The 20,684-nt window shown below is 35.4% G+C and overlaps 1 protein-coding gene across 3 annotated transcripts in view; it reads right to left on the bottom strand.

Moving 5' to 3' along the window:
* SAB (HYPERSENSITIVE TO PI STARVATION 4) overlaps positions 1–20,684 on the bottom strand; it is a 123,441-nt gene that overhangs the window by 82,529 nt on the left and 20,228 nt on the right. The window contains exons 4-8 of one of the 3 annotated variants that reach the window (XM_089998644.1): positions 14,548–14,792; positions 12,716–12,950; positions 6,470–6,643; positions 6,295–6,372; positions 5,741–5,992 (exon numbers count right to left, since the gene is read on the bottom strand). In XM_089998644.1, the coding sequence (XP_089854770.1) occupies positions 5,741–5,992; positions 6,295–6,372; positions 6,470–6,643; positions 12,716–12,950; positions 14,548–14,792 (984 nt within the window). Of the gene's footprint in view, positions 1–5,085; positions 5,169–5,740; positions 5,993–6,294; positions 6,373–6,469; positions 6,644–12,715; positions 12,968–14,547; positions 14,793–20,684 lie in introns of those variants that run through there. The other 2 variants (XM_089998645.1, XM_089998646.1) reach the window with 2 other exon arrangements.

Genomic DNA, 20,684 nt, shown 5'->3' with positions numbered 1-20,684 from the left:
CTAAAAAAATCACCACATGAAATAATAATGAATTGCACAAAATACAACCATAAAATCACAAATGAAAAATTTATGTCTCTATGAGCTGGCTGCATAAGACATCATCAAACATCAACTATCTCACAAGAACAATGTCAAAAATATCTTGCAATTAAGGACATGTCACAAGACTCATACTTTTATACTACATAAACAAAAATATTATGGCAATAGTTGCACTTGATTTTCACTCATTACTTGAGTACCCCATCCCATGTTGTATCATCTGATGTCATATTTGTTGGAGGAGTGTGGAGCCTAATTTTTACTTTGATATAAATCTTTAATTTTCACGGATCCATAATAAAGATTTTTGGAGATGTGGACATCACCCCCCGAGGCAAAAAAATGGAGAATAACTTTGTAATTTTACTCATAATAAAGATTTTTCACCTTAACCCATTTTCTTGAGTGAAAAAATGGTGGAAATGCATTTTTTTACCTTAACCAACTTCTTTGGGTGAAAAAGCAATGGAAATGCACTTCTAATGGCCTGTAGACAGATGGAGAAGTTGGCCCTCAAAAGGTATTTAAAACCCAAAATAAAAAATAATAATTTTTAGTCTTTTTAAAGTGCGTTGAAGTTGTATTGTATGACACTACATGATACAGGGGTGTATCGTACGATACTGCACGATATAGGGGTGTATCGTATCGTAAACTTCAAAAGTAATGATACGGACAATCTTGTATAAAACATTATATGTGTGTGTGAAAAACATAGGCATACATGATACACGTAAAGAACAAAAATAAAAATGAAGGAAAAAAGAAAAAAAATGAAGAAAAAGAAGATGAAGACAAAGAGGAAGGAAAAAAAAGAAAGTGAAGGTGCGAGAGGAAGAAGAAAAAAGATAAAAAAAGGAAAAAAAGAAAAGGAAGAAAAAGAAGAAGCCAAAAGATAAGAGAAAGAAAAAAAAGGTGGAGGGATGAAAGTTGGAGGAAGAAGAAAAGGAGAAGAAAAAAATAAAAAGGTAAAAACTCAGAGGAACAGAAGAAAACGAGAGAAGAAAAAAGAAAGCATTTTTTTATATTTACACGGAGAAACCACCCCCAGGATCAAAGACCTAGCCGCACTGGCTTTACCTGTTGTACTTACGGTCGTTGTCCTAGCAGCGTAAAACTCTGTGGAGGGAAGAAGAAAAAAAGACAAAAAGAAAGGAGACAAAAAAAATAAAAAATAACAACCATGCCCCTACAGGCTAGGCAATGGCCCTACACCTAGCTCGCCTAGGTGCCACTTTTGAAACTAAGTTAGTTTCTTAGTCATTAGACATTTATCGCCAAGTATGTTGGCCTTACCTCAAACTTAAAGAAACACTTTTCCATTCAAAAGCCACTTGCTTACATACCACATTGCTAGCTAGTGCAAACTTCATCTATCAATCCTTGATCCTACTACTAAAATATCATGACAATGGCCATCATACTAGGGTGTCAACTGATTGGGTTTGGTTCGGACCCAGGTGGAACCAGATTTTCGGGTATGGTATCGGGTCCACTATAAGAAAACAATACTCAGACCCGATAAGAACTACATGAACCAAACCCTGACCATATCCGATAAAACCATATTTTTATCAGTTTTACAATAAAAATTTATGGGTCTTAATCGGAACTCGGGTCGGGTCCGAGTCTGGTATAAAATTTCACAAACTATACCCAGGTCCATGTATTAATTGGACCTTTGGGTCCGGACCCGGGTTTTAATCGGGTTATTTATTTATCACCATACCTGAACCCTATAGAGTTTGGTTCGGGTCGGGTCAGGTCTGGGTAAACCAGGCTCGTTGATACCCCTACATCATACTGTATAATAGAGCCTCTAAGTACCAAAATTTATTTCATTATTGTCTATAAGCTCTTCCATTTTAATTAAAACATCTTCCTTACCAAGTACTAGCATTTCACATATATACTCATTACACACCTGAACATAACTATATATATATATAGACACACACACACATACCAAACAACACCAAGCACTATCACCAAACAATACCAACATTGAGAATGATACATCATGCTCTAAAACATACCCATGATCATGCCCAATGGGTGTAACTATCGAGTTGTTCATTTCTATTATGGGGTTTTATTAATTGAACAACCAAACCAAAATAAAATAGAATATAAACATTATAAAGCATAATATATAACTCTATTCAGTAACTTGGCTTCTATACAGGTCTTCAATGGGACTACAAGTCAAATTATGACTTTCAGACGATTGCAATGACTTTCAAAAGATAAAAGCCAACAAAATTAATAAGTCAACTGCAAGTTAAGATGCTTAATTTACCGACCAATATAACCTCGTTGAAGACTAGGGGTGTCAATGGGTCGGGTTTACCCGGACTAAGTCACTAAACCCTATAGGGTCCGAGTATGGTAACAAATAAGAAGACCCGATTAAGACCCAGGTCTGGACCCGAAGGTCCGATTAGTACATGAATCCGGGTATAGTTTGTGAAATTTTATACCAGACCCGGGCCTGACCCGAGTTCTGATTAAGACCCACAATTTTTCAATGTAAAAATAATAATAAATATTATTTTACCGGGTACGGTCCAGATTGAGTTCATGTAGTTATTAACGGGTCTGGGTATGGTTTCTCTTATAGTAGCCGATTAGACTCCCGATACCATACACGAAAATCTGGTCAAGTCTGGTTCCACCTGGGTCCAAACCAAACACGACCCGTTGACACCCCTATTGAAGACTAGGGGTGGCAATCGGGTCGGGTTGGCGGGTTGGCGTGTCAGCATACCTCAACCCGAACCCGACCCGTTTATTAAACGGGTCGGCTGTGGCAAACACGAACCCGACCCGTTTAATAAACGGGTAACCCGACACGACCCGCCAACCCATTTAATAAATGGGTTGGGTCGGGTAAACGGGTTTTCAGGTTCGCGGGTCGGGTTGACGGATCGGGTAGGCAGGTTGGCGGGTAGGGCAGACTGGTTGGCAGGTTGGCGGGTTGACCCACCCGCCTAACCCGTTTATTAAACGGGTCAGCCGGGTTGGCGGGTTGGCATACCCCCAACCCGAACCCGACCTGTTTAATAAACGGGTTACGCAGGTCGACCCGTTTATTAAACGGGTTGGCTTAAGCCCAACCCGAACCCGCCTAAGAGGCGGGTTGGCGGGTCGTGTCAGAAATTGCCACCCCTATTGAAGACCCTATAAGCGTCCTTTAAAAATCCTTGTTACCTCTATGAAAAAATTTCACCTTAAAATAATAGTAAACAACTAATGAGCTGCAACACTTAGTAAGCAACTAATTTACAGCTTTAACAATTAGCATTTTGATTATTAAAAAGAGTCAACTTAAAAAACATTTACCATAACACGAATAACATAAATCACTTTGCAAATTCAAACTGAAGTATGAAAACTACTTTTCAAATGCAGTATACTTAGTTGAACTTTTAGAAAAACATTTATTTAAAACCCAATTCACATTTTCATCAAAGATCCAAATAGCTGATATATCCCAAAATTCATTTGGGCTGATTAGAAATCCCATCATTATTCCCAGTGGGCTGATTACTGACAGTTGGTGAAGAGCCCACATGTAATGATCTAAAACCTAGTGGGGAATCCCAAGAGGCAGATGAAATTCACCCTCTGATTGTGAAAATATGTTGATCCTTAAATGTACATATATATATTTATATATATATATAAAGATACGTATACATATATATATATATGTATACATATCTCTATTTATATATATAAAAATATATATATTTTATCTTTCTAAAATACCCTCAAGGGTATTCTTGTAAATTAGCATTTTACGCATATTCCAATTGGAATATGCATTGTAATTTTTGTTTTATTTTTATTTTTTGTTTTTTATATTTTTGGATTTCGTACCACATTGGGGGCCTCCCAAAAGTGACGTTGGGAGCCCCCAACGGTCACAAATGTGACCGTTGGGGGCTCTACAACGTCCCCTTTGGGAGCCCCCAAGGTGGTCCATTTTCATGCTTATAAATAGGGGATTTCCCCTTTGTATTTTGTATTCTTGAGAGAGCTTATGCTCCATTGTAATGGGGTTTTTACCCCTTCTCCATTATTCTTCAATGATATGCAACTTATGACTTTATGTCATATTTTTCCCTTTTTATGGGTTTTATGTGTTAGCACATTATGTGCTTATGTTGTTTCCCTTTAATGGGTATATTTGCACTCCATGTGCATAAGTATGGGTTCATTATTGAACCCAATGTATTCCAACTCACTTTCTAACACTGATAACTCTAAAAAGCCACGTGAAAGATCTATACTCATTGACAATGTCAAAGGGCCAATTAGATCCCAAGTCTAACTGGGCCAGTAAAATCCCTATGATAAGTCTAATGGACCCATTAATACCCCAAGAACAGTGGTCCAATAATCCCTGATAAAATTGTCGAGAGCTCAATATACCATCCAGCTTGCAGTGCACTTGCATTTTGTATACATACATACATTAGAATGATAAATACTTAACATTATTTTCAAAACCATACATTGTAAATTTTTTATAAATGAGTTTTCATTTGTTTGATTTCCGAGGTAACACAATTTCTAATAAGCTCAAAAAAAAAAAAAAAAAAAAAAATGGCATGTCCATACAGTTAAAAAAATAATCAATCCATTAGAGTTTTACAACATTGATAAATCAAATTTGATAACAAAACTTTGTGATTTATGCAAACAAGTAATTTGAGAAAATTTACCAGATTTACTTTCAAATTACTTAAAGAGAAGATTAACTTTTGAACATCCAAAACAGAAGTCACTCGATTTTAGGAAACTCTTAATTCTAAATATCAAACGCTGGTTACTTAAAAGAAATTAATTTATCGAAAACTATAATGATCATTCTCACAAAACTAGTTTAAGAAAATCTGTATCTAATCACAAAAAACCATAACTAATTATTGATTTGACTAGCTCAAATTATATAAGATTATGACTAACTACTTACAAAAAATCAATTAATGACAAACTTAATCTTAATTATCAAAACTATAATTAATTACTTACCTAACGGCTGGAGAACTCCCTAAACCTTTGCATCCCTGCTCCTTTGCCTCTTTATCCTCCTTCCTTTTCTCTTCTTTTAACTCCTTAAGGGTATTTATAAATGAGGTAAGACAGCCAAGGAAGTGGCCTCAATCAGCAAACAAATATTTTGTTATTATTTTATAATTACTATTTTGCACCTAGTCTCACAGCTTATTTACAAGTAATACCATATATATTCATAGTAAGCATCTTCATTTATATTTATTTTTTTGTCCATTTATTTAAAATATTAAAGCAAATTCTTAAGGATGCAATTACATTTTAGAATCAATTCTAAAATAATAAAGTGAGGACTCTGCATCCACCTTATTGAAAATTCAAGGCAAAATGGTGAACAATTGCTTTCCTACGAAAAATAAAACATAAGCCTTAGTTTGGGCATGCTTCAAATAAAGTCAAAACTCAACATTCTACAATCAACAAAAAGACCCACGAATAAGTCTAAGCTAAGAAGTTTCAGGATGAATGACATTATAATATTTTTCAAATTTTAAACCAGATGGCTCCCTGTTAATATTTCACAATCCATGTTCTGTGTTTGTGCATATATGTGCACATGTTGTAAGCTAGCAAAGCCATACTTTAACAAGAGAAAAGTAAGCTCAAAACGTACATGATATATAGGTAAACCCTTGAGGCTGTACAACACAACAGTCATCTCTGGAGCAGAGACAGTACATGTCCACATCATGGCTTTCATATCAGTTTGCAATGCGCCACTCTCTGACTCCCTTTTATGAAGGGTCATTTTCTTTGTTCTGTTTGAAGGCAAAAGATGAATCCATGGTTGCAAGCGACTCAAAATCATATTGCATTGAGTTCCTCCAAGCTTGACATCAACTTCAGCCCTAACTGGGGCAGTTAGCTGAAAATCAAAACAATAAGGGAATCAGTAAAGCCCAATTTAAAAGAAATATCATCCACATATGTTTCATTGAGAAGGCATGGAAAACAGAGATACTGCTAAGAGTAGCTTATTTGGTATATCAGATTAATGTGCCAGATTTGTGGCTTCTTAGCAGAAGAATTATAAGAAAGGAAGCATAACCAGGAAAAAAATAATTATTCAGATCCAAGAGCATATGGAAAATGTTCCAATGCACTTCTGACACTCAGGAGTTTGATAATTTCTGCAAAGATGGTGCACTCAAAAGTTGAAGAGCTTACTTGCATTGGGACATCAATTGATGATGTGACAACCACTTTTAGGATTTCCAACACAGACATGCTTCCTTCTCTCAGAAGCTGGGGGAAAAAAAATGTCAGAAAAACAGTTGAAAGATGATGTGATTAACATGAAAACTGATTTACAATTAAGGACAAGGACAAACGCTTGAAGTACATGAATTTCACTGAAATCCATTTGGACATCAAAATGTGTGGTGGATTCTTCCAAATCCTCAGCAAACTGTGATTTGCTGCTCCTTAGATGAATACCCATGATGTTATTCTCCACAATGAGCGACTGAGTACGATGCATGAACTTCACATCCAGTTTTGGCAAACTGAAGCTAACCTTCCAAAGAAAAGTAATTTTTGTAATAATGCAAGCAGTAAGCACCAACCAGTGAATTCACAGAACTAAACAAGAATAGGGTTGCAATAAGATGACCCAATATAAAATTCATTAATATAAAAAGAAACAATTAAAACAACTAAACAATGTTGTCCTAACATACTCACATAAGTGCATCCACAGATTAAAATACTTACAAAAGCATGAAAAGGATTAACTTAAGTAATAGAAAGTTGACCCAAATATATAGAACATGCACATCTTTTCTTTAGTGCTGCAATTGTAAGTAATTCACAATATCCACTTGCAGTATGAAAAATGTATTAGACTCACAAATGAGACAACAGTTTGCATGCACATGTAAATGTTAAAATGTATCATCCAACATTTGTAATATTATATATATTTTATATATATAAAGTATAATACATATTCATATATGGTATATATGCATATGTATTATCCTAATTATATATATAAAATATATATTTCTCTATTTTAGGCAATAGGGGTAATTTAGTCATTTTACGCATATTCTATTTCAGAATATGATTGTAATTCTTTCTTTTATCTTTTTGTTTTTATTTTTTAAAATATGATTTTTGTGGTTTGCGCCACATTGGAGGACTCCCCAAAAGAGTCGTTGGGGAGCCCCCAACGGTCACAAATGTGACCGTTGGGGGCTCCCAACGACTCCTTTGGGAGCCCCCAATGTGGCTCCTCAAAGGGTTATAAATAGGGGCTCTTCCCCTTTGAATTCACTACTACTTGAGGGAGCTTATGCTCCATTGTAATGGGGTTTTTACCCCTTTTCCATTTATTCTTCAATGATATGTAACTTATGACTTTATGTCATATTTTTCCCTTTTTTGGGTTTTATGTATTAGCACATTATGTGCTTATGTTGTTCCCTTTAATGGGTATGTTTGCACTTCACGTGCATAGGTATGGGTTCATTATTGAATCCAATGCATTCCAAGTCACTTTCTAACATGCATTATTACATGTTTATTATTTATATGCTTTTTGCATATTTTGCATCGTGCACTTCTTTTATAAAGTATTTGTGCTCGTATGTGTATTGTCTCTTCGTAGACAATTTAACATGGTATCAGAGCCCGGTTGAGATCGAGTTGCTATGTGGTGCATCGGGAAGTGTGGTGTTCAAGAATTTTAAAGAAAAATGGTGAAATATTCGTTTCTCTCTATTGTTTTCTTTTATATAGTTATTTGGTATGCCTTCTACTTCTTAGAAGTATTGTATGAAGAATTTAATATGTTCTTTATGTGAGGTCTTTGTCATTAAGTCCTTTTATAAAAATTTGAGTTACTTGCTACTCCATTGAATCTTTTTCGTATGTTTTTCTTTGAAAATTTTTAAATGATAACTTGTTTTGCGAAAAATTAGATATATGATTGCTCAAAATTAGATTTAAATGGATCGGTAAAAATTTATGACCATTGGAACTTTGAATTTACATTTTAAATTTAACCTTGTTTATGAGAATACCTTTATATGAATGTTTAGTATTTAAAGAAAGGTATGATAAGATTAAAATATTTGAAATATAGTTTTTTGAAAAATGTTTGTCATATATGAAAAATTCCATATTATGTTCTCTTACCAAATGTGTCGGTTTTATATGAGCAACATTTAATTAAGAAAGTTTTAAATGGTCTTATGGAATGTGGTGATTTTCTTTTCATCTTTACACTCTTAAGGATGTTTTCAACATTTAGAGAGCTCTCTCTCTTTTCAATAAGAGATATTTATATTTTCATGTTGTGTTGTCTCTTGTGGGTTTGGGTGTTTGCCCTTTTGTTTGTTCATTAGTGAATATTATAAGTGCTTAATAATCTATTAAGTCATGTTTTAAGTCATGTTTTAAGTCATGTTTTTTGAAGTACTTTAATGGAGTAGGTAATAATCTATTAAGTCATGTTTTTTGATAAAACTTAAGAGTTTTTAAATTTTCCCTCAATAAATGTTTAATTTTTATTTATGCCATAGTACAATCTTATTTTATCATAAGGTTTTTAAATCTATTTTGTTGGGATTTCTTCCACTTTAAATGGAGTTTTCCCCTTCGTTGGGAATTTTATTTATGTTTAAGCTCTCCTTAAGGAGCCTTTCGGTCCTTATAATCGTCTTGTGAGTATATACTCTTTTGTGAAGACCTCATGGTTGTTTATGAGTATCATTTTTAAGTTGCAATAGTAGATAAGTTTTTCGAACTTCACCATCTTTATGAATGCCTATATTGGCCTAAGTTTGTTATTTTCGAACTTCACCAACTTCACCGCTTAATTGCACCTTATATCTTTCATAGTTAAGGCTTGTTTGTTCTAAATCGGTTCGTACACATGATATTGCTTAATATTTCATGTTATGTTTGTTGCATAATAAAGCCTTCTTGATGTATAAGACTTCTTTTGAAGATTAAGCATAATTTGTGTTTATGCAAAATTGTTTTGGTGGATTATATTGGACCTTTGATTCAATTTGTTAATCGGTCCTCTTTGTAAAAACCTTTTGGAAAATGATTTCTTATGTCTTTATTGTCCTTTTGTGGCATTTATAGTTGTCCATCACATGTTATTTTATGCATCATTTATTTGGCCTTTTTATTGTGGTATTAGAGATAATTGTTAAGGAGAGTTAAGGGCATCTTGTGTTATGTCATTTTAGATTGTCCACTTGCCATATTATAGATGGTGATTGAGGTGAGTTATGGGCACCTTAGGACTCTAAAATGATTTGATATATGATCTCTAATTATGAGGGTGTCACTCATTGTTATGTCATTTTTAGTTTGTCCACTTACCATATTATAGATGGTGGTTGAGGTGAGTTATGGGCACCTTGGGACTCTAGAATGATTTGGTATATGAGTGTGTCACTTGTTTGGTGTGGCCATTGATATTATGGATGCTTCTATGTAAATGTGATGGACATATGGTGTTTGAAACCTTAAATGTTTTAAGGTATATTTAAAATCAAGGTGTTTTGGGATTATAGCCCAACCTTTTATTTTAAGAATCTTATGAGTGCATTTGCACATTTGTGATTCCGTGTGTTGTGCTCTTTGTGCACAAGTGTTCTAAAAGCATTCTTATTGTGCATTCATGGTGGGTTTATTATCAAGAATATTAAGGTCTTGATCGTTGTATCTTGTTGAAGATACTTTTACATGGCAATAAATTTATGATTTTGTGGTCTTGTGTTTTTTCACAAGTATTCTAAGTGTTCTTGGTGTGTGTATATTCACACATTTGTTCTCAAGAATTTTATTTTATCGATTATAGTATCTTGTTGAAGATATTTTTTACATACATATTATTGCTATGAGAGTTCATTTTAAAAAAGGAGTATTGTTTTATTCAAGGTTTATTTTCACTACAGGTTTATTGCCTCAAAAGTCTTTTCCTTTTAAAGCCCATTATCTAAGTGTCATCATATGTAGACAAGAATTTTATTACACCTTCGTGTGTGTTTTTTTTTTGCCTTTGTTGGCTTTTGCTCTCTTGGTCTAGTAGCTGAACACACTTGTCTTGAGTGTTATCATATGTAGACAAGACACGTTGATGCACACCATCGTGTGTGGTCTTAGTCCATGTTGGCGTTTGTGTTCTTGTTCTAGTCGCTTAGATGTATGCCCATGGTTGGCTTATTTCACTCATTTCAAGTGCCATCATATGTAGACAAGAGATGTATTATGTGTTAGCCCATGGTTGGCTTATTACTCTTGTTCTAGTAGCTGAACATACTTGGTTTTAAGGGTATTTTTACGTAGACAAGAGATACTTTTTAGTCCATGTTGGCATTTATGCTCTTGTTCTTGTCGTAGATGCACTTATGTCAAGTATTATTATATGTAGACAAGAGATTCTTTTACACACCTTTGTGTGTGTCTTTGGCCTTTAATCGCTTTATATTCTTTATCTAGTAGCTTATACACTTGATTTATGGGTTTTTGGAGAACTAATGAGGAAGTTGTTTGTAATAGATGAACTATTATTGAAATTTGCAAAATTTCATTCATGACTTGTGTTTTTCAAGTGAATCATCTTTTCGATATGCATATCAAGTTGATTTCTTAGCATTTAATCTATATATTAAGTGCTTATGGTTTTTTTTGTCACCCTTATATGCAAAATGTGTAGTTTGTCAATTAAAGTGTGACTTTCATAAATGTTTTTTCTTGTGAACTCTTGTGTTTATTTTGCCTAAAGTATGCTTGGAGACTTCGTTTCTCTTATTTGGCACTTCATTACATGTTTGAAGTATGATCATTAATGAGTTCTTTGAGGATTAATTCATTTAATGATAAGTATATGCATATGCTCTTTATGGTCTTTTTTGGGCTCTCATTCAATAAAGCATATGTATGTTATACCTCTTCGTAGGATTCTTGTGGTATCCCTTAGTGGATCTTTTTGTTATTCCCCATTATGGGGTTATACTTGTCCAATGGTGGACCTTATGAATGCACTATGCATTCTTGCAATCTAGTTTTGCATATTTTTTTGCTTCCGCTCATTTTGTTTTAACATGATGTATAATTTAGAAACTTTGGTTTTCTAAATTTTTTTTTTTTTTGGTTCATTCTATAGTAACCATCATATTATGCATACTTTTTGCACTTTGTTAGGAATGTTCCTTCTTGAGTAAAGTGCAAAGATATTGTTTACTTGTTCTTTGTTGTTTTCCTTTCTCAGGATCTTGAAGATAGGAGGAAAAGAAGTCTCTTGGATAGAAGGTGCTCATCGATAAAGACATTGGAGGAAGACATTTACAATGACATTCGTTCTGAAGGCTCTTGAAGCTTTGAGATTCTTCTTCTTGCCGTCTTCAACCTTTTCGTTCCCCCACGCAAAGCTTAAGGGGGGTGTTAAAATGTATCATCCAACATTTGTAATATTATATATATTTTATATATATAAAGTATAATACATATTCATATATGGTATATATGCATATGTATTATCCTAATTATATATATAAAATATATATTTATCTATTTTAGGCAATAGGGGTAATTTAGTCATTTTACGCATATTCTATTTCAGAATATGATTGTAATTCTTTCTTTTATCTTTTTGTTTTCATTTTTTAAAATATGATTTTTGTGGTTTGCGCCACATTGGAGGACTCCCCAAAAGAGTCGTTGGGGAGCCCCCAACAGTCACAAATGTGACCGTTGGGGGCTCCCAACGACTCCTTTGGGAGCCCCCAATGTGGCTCCTCAAAGGGTTATAAATAGGGGCTCTTCCCCTTTGAATTCACTACTACTTGAGGGAGCTTATGCTCCATTGTAATGGGGTTTTTACCCCTTTTCCATTTATTCTTCAATGATATGTAACTTTATGTCATATTTTTTCCTTTTTTGGGTTTTATGTATTAGCACATTATGTGCTTATGTTGTTCCCTTTAATGGGTATGTTTGCACTTCACGTGCATAGGTATGGGTTCATTATTGAATCCAATGCATTCCAAGTCACTTTCTAACATGCATTATTACATGTTTATTATTTATATGCTTTTTGCATATTTTGTTCAAGTGTTGTGAGAGTGCCATCGTGCACTTCTTTTATAAAGTATTTGTGCTCGTATGTGTATTGTCTCTTCGTAGACAATTTAACAGTAAAGTCAAGGTGGGATTAGGTATGTAAGCGGTCAGACTAGGTTCAGATCTAGACATTAGTAAATACAACCTAATCAGATCTTGCCTAATTGGATTCGGGATTTGGATTCAGAGTCAGATGAAAAAAGGAAGCACTGAATCAAGATCTGAGCAGCTAACATGGATTTCATAACAGTTTCATATAAAATAAGTCTCCACAAAGCACATCAAACCTTCAAATTTTTGCAGATGAAGAGCTCCATTTCCTATTCTTGAACAGAATTTCCACGTTTTAAATGCTTTTAAATTGAAATACTTATCTAACAAGTCAAATTGCTAAAATAATAAAAATGTAGGCATACATGAACAAAAAATAAGCTTCAACGGTGACATGAAAGAGACCAACGAAAAAGGCGAAGCAAACAATGTCTATGAATTACATGTTTACCTTTTCAGGAAACCCTGAAATGAGCTTTTTTGCCGACATAAGTTTTTGATTCTTCTCTTTGTATGTGTTAGAAGATTCAGATATTGCTTCACTCTTTATAGAATCCCCTGCATCAATCTTGTCACCAACAAATGATTCTGAATCCATGTTCTTTTTAAGAAATAAGTCATCACTTAGATTGATAGCAACTTCTCCACTAGCAACCACGACATTCCTAACCATGAAGCCCAACTCCCTGCAACCAAACATGTTCTTATCTCAAAAAGAAATTGATTCAGTTTACATTTTTCAATGGTGACAATCATTAAAAAACAACATATTTATTAGACAATTGTCGTTAATAGAACAAACATGGATGATACCGCCTTTAAGTTTCCAGCATTCTTTAATTATGCTGAGAATTTGGGTACCAGTTCAGAAATTACCCATAATTTAAAATTAGCTAGTGACTTCATGCCATCAATTATCACAATCCTTGAGCATTTTAGTAACTTTATAAATAGTAAATAATACATTTATTAGTCCTTTGGATATGCACAATGCCTTTTTTTATAAATTACTAATATGTTCATGACAGTGACAATAACACATAAATTCACCATCACATCTTAAAGTTGATAGGGGTATAAATTGGTGAAACTTATCATCCACAGATGACCGTGAAGTTAGCAGTTTCCACCCCACTCCCACCCCCCAGCCCAAAAAACATATGCACACACACTCTAGCCAAACAGCCTGTTCAAACAGACAAGCTTAAAATGTATGGAAAAACCACCTTTATGGTTCAAAAAGCAGAACACCAAATAAAACATATTTACTTTAGTAAAAGAAATCTAAAAAACATAAACATCAAAATAAGTATTTTCGCTTTTTAAATTTTCAACAATCGTTGTAAGGAGAGACTTATCCAATTCAGTTGTCATTGACTTCTGATTGCTAATAGAAGAAAACATGTGAGGAAGAGAGCGTAGGAAGAAGAGCATAGGTGAATGCATCTGTTTCCTCTTTCAAAACTGCAGAGAAATGTGATAGAAAGAGAGGAGATAGAGTGGTGTTCTACATTAAGAAAATAATAATGGTAAATAAGACAACCATATTAGGAAAGATATAATGGATTTACATCAGACTTGGTTGATCTCCCAAGGTAAGCCTTTTCATTTAGTTATACAGCTAACTATAATATAGCAGTACAAAAAAGAAGGAAAAGAACAAAGCATATGAAAGCGAATAAACATTTTTTTTTCGATGCGTACCAAGGAGAGGAATCCAAATCAAATAGGGATCTATTTAGATAATAATAAAGAAAGAAAGAATCTTACCGCTTTCTTTTTTTCTCCTTAAGATAAAAACCTTTAAATTAGGATACACAATAGCTCTTTTTTGGGGGGTTTACATTCATAATAACCCCACAAATACTTCTCTTAATTTTGGATCAACATACTGCACATGCATACAGGGTGAATCTTTCTATCAAAGTTTAGTGTTGTCTATATTTGATATACTCATTGTCATCATTGAGTGGTTAATGATTTTTTACTAATAAGCAAGTGAATTCTCAAGTAACTCCCATGTCCATGATATTTTTATTCTTGGATCTTTCTGATATATAGAACTTTATAGAAATGTAAAACCTCCAGCACATCTATTTCCTGACCATTTTGATATTCATTTCATATATATCCATTAAAACATGAAGAGATGCACATTTTTCTAATCTCCATTTATTAACTATGTGCTCCAAATTTCCCATATGCAATGTATCAAAGGTAGATAATCTGTTAAATTCTTGGATTGGATCCACAAAGGAGGTTTCTTTCTGAATTGAATCTCACCTTTCATGCCCAATTTCACAGATAAGAGATAATTCTTCACAAATAAAAGGTGCAGTGCAAGATTTTCCAGCAAAGGTACACCCTCCAGTACCAAAATTTGATGATTGATCATAACTAATCCGTGATTCCTCTCTTTGGATAGAAATAGGTAAAAGACGTAATTTGACAGAGAGAGTTGGAACTGAACCACCATCTTTAGATATGTCCATCTTCAAATTTTTCACCTCGACGGTAGCTTGTGAAACCTGCAAAGTTCATGATAGCAGTAACTAAAGCAGTTACAGTTTCTACTTGAGCTCCTGAAAACTACTGCAAGTAATTATCATGGTTCACCTATTTACCATCACAATGCCTTTTACACTTAAACTGCATATATGCAGCCCATAAAATCAGATGCTCTAAATAGTACTAATTCAATTGTCAAAGAGATTGCCTATGATTAAGAATGAGCAGTTTATAATGTTGACTATGTATTTTCTATTTGTATACATGAATTTAAAGTCACAACAGATCTCTGATACTCCATGGATACTGAAAGAGAACTTGCATCCAAATGGAACTATGTTTCTCAACCTTAGCTGACAAGTCAGCTGAAAGTATATAAGTAATCATTTTCCATCACAAAAGTCAACTGTTTCCAAGAAACTATTGCATATCAAAACAAAGGTGCCATTTTTTGACCAAAGAGACAAAAGTCGTATGTTCTCAAGAAACTGTTGTATAACGTACCAAAATGTCATTTCTTGACCACCATGTCAACTCTTAAAGGTGGATTTGAAGCATGAAAATTGTGATATCCTTTAAAGACCTTTATTAAGTGGTGGAGGGGAATGATGTGAATTCAAACGGCATGAAGCTAATATGGACTTCACATTGGACCAAACAGATGGAGAACTAGCTGCATGTGGTGTCAAGGATCATGCATTTGGAGGGATTGTGCATTACCAGCTTCCCAAGGACACAACTTAAACATGGGAATGATGATGAATGGCGCTCATTCAAAAAACGGTGGATAAAAGAAAACATAATTTGTTGGCGAACAAACTACTGGATGGTGTGTCAGGACTCAGAACAAGGCATCCAAAAAGGAATGGAAATTGTAAAAAGGGTAACCTTATGGGTCTTCTCTTATGACCTTGACTTGGGTATAACCATTTTCCATGAACTACATTCTTCATACACCAATGGTTAAATCAATAATTAGAATAATTCAATTCAGCTAGGTTGATTTAAAGTTATTTTGTTTCTCAAAAAAAAATTGTATGAAGTCCATTTCCTTAAGGTAAAAAACCAATACTCTATTTGAAATACAACCAAACCAATCTCCATAGACACGCTTCAAAAAGCCTAAAAAGAACTTTCTACCAACAGCTTCAACCCCTTCAAAAGCTTTACCATATGAAAATGAACACTTGTTACAATTACAAATCCCATCCAAATCTATAAACCAATTATGTTGGATTTTTTCTGTGTTTCTTCTAAAAAAAAGACATTGGGATCAGTAGCTGACATCAACATAATAGATGTGCAGACTAGGGGTAGGCAACAAGTTCGCTTGGTCCAACTCAACCCAGAAAATGGACAATTGAAACGGCTATTTGGTGGATCATGGCCTTGTAAACCCAACAGACCAAAGGGTCGAGCCATGTCCAAGCTCAAAACTCAGCCTGTGGCCTGCTTATAAGCTATGTAACATGGACACTCCTAAAAAGGCATTGCACCATTGTCGGCATGGAGGTGACACTTGGATGCTGCTTCTGCAGGTCGGGCATAGTCAACCACATCCAGATCTATTTCTGTCTGAAACTGGACTAAGTTCGACCCTGACCTAGTCCAGTTTCATCCACATTATATATATATATAGCCTAGCTGAAATTGCGGTGTTGCATATCATCCAACTTCTCCGACATGATTATTACTGGCAACATCACTAAGCTTTGTCTGTTTGAGTATGATTTGAGTTATCAGTTTAGGTCGAGTGCACGGAGGCTCAATTATAGATTGGTCCTGCTTCAGGCCAGTTCAGGTGCATGTTACAAAGAAGTAGTTGGGTTGGGATAAAACGGGTTCGGTTCTTAAATTTTTCATACCAAGTCTGAGAAAGAGTCTATGTTTTGAACTATACAGGATGCATGAGCCATTAAAATCAGGTGAGGTCGGATCTAATTGGTTCAATTCTTCTGTTTGGATTGGATTTTCCCAGCTCACTGAAAAGGAGTCGTCATATTTATGCAGGACCTGACCCATTTTGTATATTGGATCTGATCCAGATCCAATCAACGTGTAATGTAAATTAACGTGTTATTAACGGGTACTTTTGTACCCCAGTAATTGTATATTTACATATTAATAGAATGAGAGGCGCAGCCACAACTGACTGACGCACTTTCTATGGAATATATCTCTCTCTCGTGACAGGCCTATACAGAGATCGAGTATTCCTTTCATGGTATCATGAGCAGCGTGACGAATGGGAGTGAAGAGCTGCCTCGGTTTCACGGTGACAGATCTCGATCTTCATTTCACGGTGACAGACGATCTCGGCTTTACGATGACAGACCTCTTAGACCTCGACCTCGGTTTCACGGTGACAGACGACCTCTTGTTGGCTCGATTACTGTAGTTTTTCTTGGCTCGATTACTGTGGTTTTCCCTTTTTGTTTGAATCACGATCACAGACCCTCTGCTGTTTCGTGATTCTGAAAATATTTCTGTTGTTTCGTGGGTTCTGGAAGTATTTCACGGTGACACACGACCTTTTGTTGGCTTCACGGTGACAGATTACTGTGGTTTTTCTTTTTGAATCACGATCACAGATCCTCTGCTGTTTCGTGGGTTCTGAAAATATCTCTGTTGGTTCAACACATTATCCTCTGCTGATTCAATACATGGTTCTCTACTGTTTCGTGGGTTCCGAAACTATTTTCTCTGCTGTTTCGTGGGTTCTGAAAATATTTTTTATTGGTTCAATACAATATCCCCTGTTGATTCAATACATTATTCTCTACTGTTTCGTGGGATCTGAAACTATTTTTTGTTGATTCAATACATCATTCTCTGTTTTTTTCTGATTTTCTGTTAGCCGAGCCCTCTATTCTGTTAGTCGAGTGCCCTGTTAGCCGAGCCCTCTATTCTGTTAGCCGAGGCCTGCTTCATACCTAAGTGTCAGTTCAGTTTTTTTTTATGGATTTTACTCATGCGCAGTCATGCCTATCCTCCAGCTTTCTCGATCAACTAGTCTCTGAAAAACTGAATAACTCAAATTTTTTAACCTGGAAAAGACAGATCATCCCTTTTATAAAGAGTCAGGACCTCTCCGGTCATCTGGATGGATCGGTTCCTCCGCCTCCAGAATACATTTCACAAGAAAAAGCGGACGATAAAGGAGAACAGTCTATTGTTCTTCACAGGAATCCAGAATATGTTGCTTGGATGAAGAGGGATCAATCGCTAATGGCATACATTACTGCAACACTCTCACAGGAAGTTCTTGTTGCCCTTCCTGATGATTGTTCGGCCAAGGAACTGTGGGATAAGTTAGTTCAATTATATTCACAAATTTCTGAGGCAAGAATTATGTTTCTTAAGCGAGAGTTTCAAATGATGAGATGTCTATTATGGAATACCTGAACAAAATAAAAGGCATCACAGATCAGTTGGTTGTTGTTGGATGTCTTGTCAGTGAAAAAGAAAAGGTGCAACAAACCTTGAGCGGATTGGGGCCAGAATATCATGTCATGACGACAACTCTACTGTGTTTACCAGAACTCCCAAAGTTTGAAGATCTTCGTGCGAAATTATTGCAATATGAAATGACTCTGAAAGGATCTTCTGAAGATTCTCATGGACATTCAGGAATCCAAGATGCACTAGCTACGGGAATGAGTTATGGTCGAGGACGAGGAAGTTCTTTTCGAGGAAAGGGCGGCCAAGGGAGAAATACCTATGGAGGTCGTGGTATACTTCCAACACCCAATGTGCAAGAACAGAGACCTATCCCTACCTGTTTTCTATGCAACAAGAAAGGGCACATTAAAGCAAATTGTTGGTTTAATCCTCAAAACAAAGGGAAAGCTCCACAAGCAGAGGCTAGGAAGGATGGAAAAGTTAAGGACTTGATGTTGGCAGCCTTGGCAGGATTGAACATAAAGCAAAATGACAAAGGCATTTGGTATGTCGACTCTGGAGCAGCTACTCATGTCACAGGTGATGTAAGTAAACTCTTGACTCTTACACCTTATGTTGGTAAAAATAGCATAATCACAGGAGATGGATCTCATCACTCAATCTCACATATTGGAAATGCCATTATACCCATGTCAAAGTCCTCTCTTAAACTTCCAAGTGTCATTCATGAACCTAACATTCAAAAGAACATTGTTTCTGTCTCAAAACTCGTTGATGATGTTAATGCTTCAGTTGAATTTACTCCTTCTGTTTATGTCAAGGATCTTCGCACGAGGAAGACATTCGCTGAAGGAAAACGATGGGGCAACATGTACATCTTCCAAGAAGATCCTCCTTTCTCCATTCATTGCAACTATTCATCCTTGAAGCCTCACCAACGCCAATTTTTTTATCCTGATTTTATATTTACTATTTTTGAGTATAATAAGCCAAGACTTTGGCATAGTCGTCTTGGCCATTGTGGTCGCCATTTTATTGAAAAACTTGTCTTGAATAATCTCATTCCTAAGTCCAGTCTGAGTTCAGAGGTCGTTGATACAAAGTGTTCTAGTTGTCATTTATGTAAAAGTCATATTTTATCATTCGCTTCCATTAATAAAAGAGCTTCAAGGCCATTTGAGGTCATTTGTTCAGATGTCTGGGGTCCTGCCCCAATTACTTCTCTTTCTGGCAGTAAATACTATCTTATTTTCATTGATAGTTACTCGCGTTATACTTGGATATTTTTTATGAAGCACAAATCAGAAGTCTTTGGATTGTTCCAAAGATTTCATTCTTTTGTTCACAATCATTTCTCTGCCAACATTCTCAATTTCCAATGTGATGGAGGAGGTGAATTCTCCTCGAGTGACTTTGTTAGTTTCCTTCAACATAATGGGATAAAGAGAAGAGTGTTTTGCCCGCATACACCTCAACAAAATGGGATTGTTGAGAGGAAGCATCGACATATTGTTGAGACTGCAATGAGCATGATGCATGGGAGCAATCTCCCTGTATCATTATGGACTGAGGCTTTTCACTCTACAGTTCATGTGATAAATCGGTTGCCCATGAATATCTTAGAGAATAAGTCACCATATTTTTCTCTATTTGGCACACAACCTGATTATCATGAATTACGTGTGTTTGGGTCTGTTTGTTATGTTCACATTGACAGCTCACAAAGGCACAAGTTCCAAGATAAAGCCTTAAAATGCAGGTTTATAGGATATGCAGAAGACTACAAAGGGTACAGGTGCTATGATCCCTTGAGCAAGCGTGTCAAAATATCAAGGAATGTAGTTTTCGATGAAATGAACTTTGATGATCAGACTGCTAATTCAACCCTTCACATTGATAACTCAAGCCCCAACGTTGAGGTATATTACCCATGGTTAAATTCAGAACTCTTTTCCAATGGTAAAGTAGATTGTTCGGCAAATTGCTGTCAGAAGGAAACACATGAAGAATCAACCAATGAAACTCAAACGAAAGAGACTGTTACACATGACTTGGAGCCAACAAGATATAAGGGTATTGTGTACACCCGGCAAGAGAAAGAGCCCTCATTCATTTCTTCTACAAGTACGGACCCATCTGATCCCGCTTCACAGATGATGGATATCAGAAGATCCTCACGGATTCGACATCCGCTTGACAGATGGGTAATCTATAAAAAAATTTCATTGGATTTTTAGTTGTTTTTTACAGCCATAAGTAAAGAGGATGAGCCCCTCATGTTCTATCAAGTTGCATGCTCTAGAAGATGGGCAGAAGCAATGAATGAAGAAATGGAGGCATTACATGAATGTGAGACATGGGAGATTGTACCTAGACCACTAAACAAAAATGTTGTTGGGTCAAAATGGGTATACAAGATACAGTATAAGCCAGATGGGAGCATCGAAAGGTACAAGGCTAGACTTGTAGCCAAGGGATTTGTTAAAATATGTGTACTCGTACACATATAT

The sequence above is a fragment of the Nuphar pumila genome, chromosome 3, assembly GCF_984573655.1.
Source record: "Nuphar pumila chromosome 3, dmNupPumi1.hap1.1, whole genome shotgun sequence".
Classification (NCBI taxonomy): domain Eukaryota; kingdom Viridiplantae; phylum Streptophyta; class Magnoliopsida; order Nymphaeales; family Nymphaeaceae; genus Nuphar; species Nuphar pumila.
The sequence above is the reverse complement of the archived record's forward strand: the minus strand, read 5'-3'. Positions and strand labels throughout refer to the sequence as shown.